We start from the raw sequence: 7500 nt of genomic DNA on the forward strand, positions 1-7500 counted from the left end.
GAACCTTTGTCAGTCTTGTTGAAATACATGAGCCCATGACGTTTATGGATTGGCATGTTTAATCGATGCTTAACCTTGATTTTGTTTGTTTCGGAGTGTTGAGAGCAGTTGAACTATGCAATGTACGATTTCGTCTCATGAAGCTTTGGAAGAACTTCCACCAAAGATTGGACGATGGGGAGAACCCAGATTTGGGTGATTGGGCATTCAACACGTGATCATGAAACTACCCCCTTCCTGAGGAGATAAGATGAGCAAGGTGGTGGAAAAAGAAAAAGAAAAACACTGAAGAGGTTGGACAAGTCAAACCACAGCAAGGCAAAGACTTGATGTCGCCGTTGTGTGGTGCCTGCCTGGAGGAATGTCCTCAGCCATACTCACAAGTTGCTGCTCTGCAAATACATCGTGAACTTGCCGTGGTTGCTTCAATGCACAACGAAGGCCCTGAAGGTCCACACGGCGAGTCATCTGCAACATGTGTTCAATGGTGTGTGGTGGGGCTCATGCAGCCATCGTGGCTGCATCCAACGTGCATATCTCACTTGGTGAATCAAACCTGATTGCACAAACTGCTGCTACGAGGCCCCAAACTCTGATGGGGCTGGATCTCTGTTCACCTCTCGAGTGCTTTTCATCTCCTTCAACCCAGTGTCGGGCCCAAGCTCGTACCTGCCAAGATCTACCTTCTCTTCAGCTGAAGGAGTGCTTCGACTGTATTTCCCGTTGGGTGCAAATTAAATGGGAAAAAACACACTCACTAACCTGGCCGGGACACTATTGAAATGGTCGTTATCCAGCATTCTTATGATATGAGCACTCGCTGCCATTGTTGATTGAACTTGTGTAACTGATATATTTTTTCCTCCAGGAACGGGGTATGGTGATCATGTGTAATATAATTATTCAAATTTTCCTGATAAGGAAAAAGGGGGGAGTTGTGGGAGAAAATAATTATATTACGGTACTCTCAATTATAATTGTTGCTGGTGTTTTATAAATTTAATTTTTATGCTCTAAGTCGAATTGGCTGTCAGTAATGCTTTCCTTTACCCAAGAGTCTTTTAACCTAAATGTTGGTAAAAGGAATGTCTTGCTATGGAACAAAGTGACCTGGTTGATAACACTGCAACTTTTGCCATGATTACATCATTCGCTTTTCACCTAGAAGACACATATTGCAGTTGGAGATCTTTGCGTAAAGCTTAGCAGCCCCCTCCACTCTCCAAAAAGCATATAAATGCCAGAAAATGTAACCTTGGTTTAGTGCAAATCATTGTGGATGCTTACTATCTCAGTGGGCTGTACTCCTTGGTACCAAGTTAAAATAAAATTATCTGATGTAATGTACTTTCGGTTGTGGACAGTGAATTAATTGTGGCTTTCATTTGAGTAACAGGATTTACATCGAGTCCGTTAAAATGTAAACTATAAAATTATACAACACCTCCAAAGGCAATCGACGATTGGGGATCCTCCACCGTGCAAAGTCCTTCATCGGCCCACCTGAGCTCCTGACCACATACAAAGCTTTCGTCCACAGCCTGATGGAGTACTGCTCTCCCCTCTGGGCTGGTGCTCCTGCCTCTCACCTTTCTCGGTTTCACGCTGTGGAAACCAAGGCATTTAGGATCGTTGGTATCTCCCACGATGAGGCTGTCTTTGGGCCTCTCACTCTCTCACCGCAAGCAGGTTGGTGGTCTTTCTGGCTTCTGCCATCTCCTCTCCGGTCTCGCCCCCCCCCCCCACTCTGTCTGCGATTTGTCCCCACCATATTTCCGCAGGACGCACAAGGTCTGCCAGCAACCCCCTTCTGGTAAAACTACCAAAATCACGAATCACTGCTCACCTTCACACTTTCATTCCTCTTTTTTCCTGCCTTTGGCATAAACTCCCACACTCTCTTCAATCCCATTCTTCCCTCCAGGGCTTCAAAACTGCAGTTCCCCACCACCTCTTATCTTCCCCCATCCAAAACCTCGATCTTTTATATCCCCGTTAATCCACCCCAAGCCCACCTCCTTCAATCAAATTCCTTGCTTTCCTTCCTGATAGTCCCTGTAATGTCCATCTGGTATAGCCTGCGTTCCCCACCCCATCCCTCTCCCTTCCACAGATCTCCTAATGTCTCTGTTCCCCACTGTTTTGTCCTCCCCTCTCCTGCCCATCTTGTCTCATGCCCCCTAGCTGTGCGTTGTGTGTTCGCTCTCATACGAGCCTCGACAAGGTTTCCAAAAAAAACAAAAAACGAATGCAGTGTGCAGTCACACATACAACTATAAACTGTCTGAGCTGACGATCCAGGCAACTTATCACCAAATATCATCTTTTGAGACATTATTATTTATATTTGCCATGACAAAAAAACAAAACATAATGACATTTAGGAAAAATGATCCAACGACGAGGTTTTAAAGAGCATTGCATGGTTTTGAGATTGTGTTCATGTGACTTACTTGCTCGCCAGACCACCCCCAGGTGGTAGGTTTGGAATATCCTCCATCGAGAGCGAACGCATCAAAGAGACGATGTCAGGAATGGCTTCCTCACCACTTCTTTTCAACAACTCTGAAAAATAGAGATCCACCAAATCACATTAAACATGGGCCATTAATATGTAATCAGAACGAAATACTCACAAGAGTCCAAGAAATGGCCATGAATTTTGGTTTAAAAAAATACAAATATATACAGAATTAGGACAAAAGAAAACAATAAAAACAAGAAAAAGGTTGGCATTTTTTGAACTATTGCTTATACCCAATTCCCAGAACGTTATAAATGTCCTTCGTGGTTCTCAAGGCGATGACATCAGATTTGGAACAGTCAATTCAGTTTGAGACTGAAATTATACACTAAATATTAAAATCATATTTACCTTCAACCTTGGTTTCAAGCAATTTGTCCAATTCCTTTTCTTGTTGTACAAGTTCTGGACAGATTTTGGGTGAGTTTTGAAAGCAAATCAATATTGCACTCATGTTATCACGGCTGCCCTGCGTGCAACACGTCAAGAAAGGGAATTACAGAGTGCTAAATGAAAATGTTAATGCATTTTTTGCATTTGGTTACCACATGAAAAATACAAGATATGTACGTACATCATTCAAGATCCTCATTCAAAGTATGTACAGTATGTACTCAGACTGTATACATTATAAGGTCCAACATGATGGTACAGAGACAGCACACTTACCTTTGAGATTTCTTGTCTGGGTTACATTCCCAACTTGACTATGAACTGTCGGAATCATGATTCACAGGCAGGGTGTGACATCACAATGTGTCCCTTTCTCTCAGGTGGACATTAAGCAGGATGTCCCATCTGCTAGCATTAGTTGGTGAACATTAAAGATCACAAGGAGTCTTGCTTAAAGAGTAGGTCAGTTATCACCAGCACACTGGCCAATTTACAAATTTCTCTCACCTTCAGTGTAACCTCAAGCATCTGGGTTATGAAATACTTTAGCCAAAAATGTCCCCAGCTGACCCACAAGAAGGTAAGAATAAATGACGCCATTAATGTAGTGTTTGTGGTACTGATAGAAGTAGTATTCAATTTGGAGTAAAGGAAAGTTCTTATTACATAAAAGTGAAGGGTTTATCATCTGTGCAGATGGTCTCCTCCTTTCGTTGATGCAATACCTTCTGTAGGTTAGGGCAGGGATTTGTAATATGGCTAGTGCGCCGGCGATCGCTCACCTACCCTTCGCGAAGGACATCGTGGATTCTTCAACATCCACAAACGAATGCCGGTACACGGGACACCGAGTTTAGCGTCCATCCGAGGAACATCACACACATTGATGAATCACCCGACCTGTGATAGTTTACAACTGTGCATCGTTAACATTCACAGGTTAGACCATTAAAGTGATAGTGGCAGATATCCCAACTTGAGCACGTGTTCCCCTCGCTACCATCCTTCTCTCCAACCCCCCCCTGCCCAAATACACAAACACACCCCTCCACCCCACAGCATTTTCTGCCAGGCTATTTGACTGTCACATACTAATGGTTGAAAGTCAAGAGTTGGAGTTTCCAGGACATGGCTTTGATTGGTTTGTGCAGCTTGGCGAACCCCTTCGTCAATAAGAGAGGTTTAATAATTATTTTCTTCACTCTTAAGAAAGGTCAGCGGAGGGACATTGTAATTATTGCCTGTTGCTGACCGAAACGTTGTCATTCGTTATCCAATTAAAGGTTGGATAACTCAATTTGCAGCCAATATCATCCAGTAGAAGCAGAGAAACGAATTTTCAGTCCCTGTGTTGAGGTTGCATACAGAGAAACCGTTTCATACAAAGGGAGGGGTGCTTTGCACCTTCATTTAAATGGAATAATATGATTATATATATATATATATATATATATATATATATATATATATATATATATTATATTATAATTATATATACACATACATATACACATATACGAGTATAAAAGCCTGTCAAAAATGATGGGTTCGAATTATTTTATTCTAAATATACAGAGAATGGAAGATATGATGTTTGCACAAAGAAAAGTGTTCTTTTAAAACACTATATGCACAAATGTTACCCGATTTTCTTTATCTTCTGGGACCTTTCATTTTGAGGGTACCAACCTCGTGAGCATGCCAAAGCCTGAAGCCTCAGCCTAGTTTCAGGTGTGCTTGTATCTTCTTTACATATAAAAATATATCAAACATAGCACGTGTGTAAATGAACACTCGTTTTACTCTGCATGCGTTACACATCACATGCGGTCAATTTCACATCCCTGCACCTTGTATTTATTGTTATTTGTTTTAAACGCTTCTGTACACCACCATTGAGGCCCAGTTGCAAGTCACTATCAACATTTACAAAAGAAGAGATGAAATTACTCTTCAATGGAATATGTTTTTGGAGTGTTTTTTTACTCCTAAAAAAATAGACTACAGTGAACACACAGTAGTGTGAAAAGATTGGCCTTTAAACCCCCTTGTTAAATCGTCCTTTTTAAGGGGACCGACAAATACACCAACACATGTGTTTAATGTTGGTAAATATGTTTGTGTGTGTATACCAACGACCGCCACCGGTACCGGTGGTCAGCAGGGTACCAGTGGAAATTGTGCTACTGCTGGGCGAAGGAGGAGAAGGAGACGGGGAAGGCGAGTCCGGAGGCAGTGGGAGAGGGGGAAGGGTAGAAGTGTGGAGGTGAGAGTTGGAACTCTGACTGGCAAAGGGCGAGAGTTGGCTGATATGATGGAGAGAAGAAAGGTGGACATACTGTGTGTACAACAGACCAAGTGGATGGGGAGTAAGGCTAGGAGCATTGGAGGTGGTTTCAAACTGTTCTACCATGGTGTGGATGCGAGGAGAAATGGTGGCGGGGTAATCCTGAAGGAAGATTATGTCAAGAGGGTATTGGAGGTGAGGAGAATGTCTGACCGAGTGATGAGTGTGTCCCAGCCATGAGACCGTGTGAGGGCACTGAGAGAAAATTGGGGGGCGAGGCCCGAAATTGTGAGGACACCAACACAGGCGACGGGAATCTGGGTTGTTAGAACCAATAGTTTAAGCGAGAGGCGCTTGTTGAAAGCCCCGGGGTAGTTTAAGAGTTAATGGTTAGGGTAGATTAGGAGATGTACCCCTCCGCACCATCCATCCCCTCGCTCTCGTTGTGGGCCGCTGGACCCACTTTGGTTATAGATCGCTGAACTCTGGGGAGGCCATTCTGAGGCTTGGATTGGGCCTCGACACAGCACGCTAGCTCTCCCTTATTCCCCTCCAGGAAGGGAACGTAGGGGTTGGGAGTAGGCTAGGTGACAGGATAGGTTAGCCGAACAAGGACAGTACAGGGGGTTAGGGGACGATTTATAGTGGGGAAGTAAAAATAAAAAAAAATAAGTTGGGGCTAAATTGGGGTTTGACAAATTAAGGGAGTGGGTATAGACAGTGACAGGCAAAGGCGATAGGTTGGGAGGGAGACCGTAGAGTAGGTCCGAGCCCGCCTTCCGAGTGGCCAGCACCACCGCACTCCCTCCACCAAACTCCACTGAACGGCGAAGGCTGGCCAGTTTCATCGGCAGCTGTTGTTTTGCTGCAAGGCCTGTACTGGCCGGATCGTCTGCAGCTGTTTTCTGCAAGGCCTGTGCCGGCCAGTTCATCTGCCGGCTGTGTTTGCCTGCAGCGGCCTTGTTCTGCAGGCTGTGTTTGCCTGATCACCTTTGCCATGCCATGCCCACTGCCCCTGTTCACCAGCCCCGTTCAATTTTTGCTTTGCCCCCCCCCCCTGTTCATTGCCATGTGCGCCAGGATCAGAAAGCAACAGTTTGCAAGCTGCGAGAACTGCCCTGTTGGCAGCTACAACACGGGCCTGCAGTGGCGGCCCGTGCACCGTGTTTGCGTCCATCCATTCATCCATCCATTCGTTGTGTTCATTGCGTGTGCCACTTGAGCTGGCACGGAGACTGCGTTTGTGCAGCCCATGCACCATTGTGGGTCACTGCGTTCAGTTAAAAAGGGAAGGCCTTGGACTGCGAGTGAGCAGCCGGCCACGTTCCCTGTCACCTGCATTGTTTGAGCCAGAGACTGCATGCGAGCAGCCTGGCTCCCTGCTAACTGCTTTCTTTTTGCAGAGTTCAGTGATCCTGGGCCATGGTTTAGTGTAAAATTTGTAAGTTAAGGTTAAGATGTACTGTAAATATGAGTGCGCCCCCGGCATGTCTGTCTTAGCGCCGGCAATTTTATTTAAGTCGTCCGTGTGAGTGAGTTTGTTTAGGTAGTTACTCAGCCCTCAGGTTATTTATTTTGGGGACACGAATACCATGAATGTCGCACTCAGGGATCCGTAGGTAAAATGTACTAGGGGAGAACTACACATGATGGCACACAAAAATTTGACGACTCGGGACGAGTCTGTAAAAAGGGGAGGGGGTAGTGTTGTGGTTGACGAAATTCGCAAACCACCATTCAGGTCCCGTAGGTGAGATATCTCTGTAAGTATATGTGTAGTTAGGCCCAAACCCGTTGTTTAGAGGGAATAAATGTTATTCATTCGGGCTGCGACCCTTTTAGATAACCGTTTTTCTTTTACTATCTTTATTTTGGACCAGCCACCATTACTACCACCACAACCACCACCAACCACGTCTCAACAGCCTTCACACAACAACCACCAACCGCAACGCCGCTTCACAACAACAACAACGCCAACAGCCACGACCCTTGCCGTCACATCTCGCTCTCGCAACCATCGCATCACCGCCATTCCCGCGCCGCTTGTGGGCACCGATCCTGGACTAGTACAGGGCGCGCACCGAGCAACGGGTGCAAAAACACCAGCCTTTCCGAGAAATCGGATCAAGAACGATTCACGCCCACTTTTCCTCTGTCCAATGGGGAGCGTGGCTCCGCCCCCGAGCGATTCCTGATCGAAAAATCTGCATATGGTTTCTCCTGTCGGACTATAAAGCACCGAGCGCGGAGCGAATCGAGGCAGTTGTTGAGGGAGTTTCTGAATCGGGAGAGA

At 45.4% G+C, this 7500-nt stretch overlaps 1 protein-coding gene across 5 annotated transcripts in view; it reads right to left on the reverse strand.

Annotated features, from left to right (window-relative positions):
• Positions 1–7500, reverse strand: part of LOC147024094 (protein phosphatase 1B-like) — a 136978-nt gene that overhangs the window by 72243 nt on the left and 57235 nt on the right. For all 5 annotated transcript variants that reach the window (XM_085890286.1, XM_085890285.1, XM_085890287.1 and 2 more), the window contains 2 exons: positions 2876–2993; positions 2454–2565 (listed from right to left, as the gene is read on the reverse strand). In XM_085890286.1, coding sequence (XP_085746412.1) covers positions 2454–2565; positions 2876–2993 — 230 coding nt within the window. The remainder of the gene's footprint in view (positions 1–2453; positions 2566–2875; positions 2994–7500) is intronic.

The sequence above is a fragment of the Eptatretus burgeri genome, chromosome 7 (assembly GCF_056783735.1).
Source record: "Eptatretus burgeri isolate ZD-2024b chromosome 7, Ebu_testis_v1, whole genome shotgun sequence".
In the NCBI taxonomy this organism is placed as follows: domain Eukaryota; kingdom Metazoa; phylum Chordata; class Myxini; order Myxiniformes; family Myxinidae; genus Eptatretus; species Eptatretus burgeri.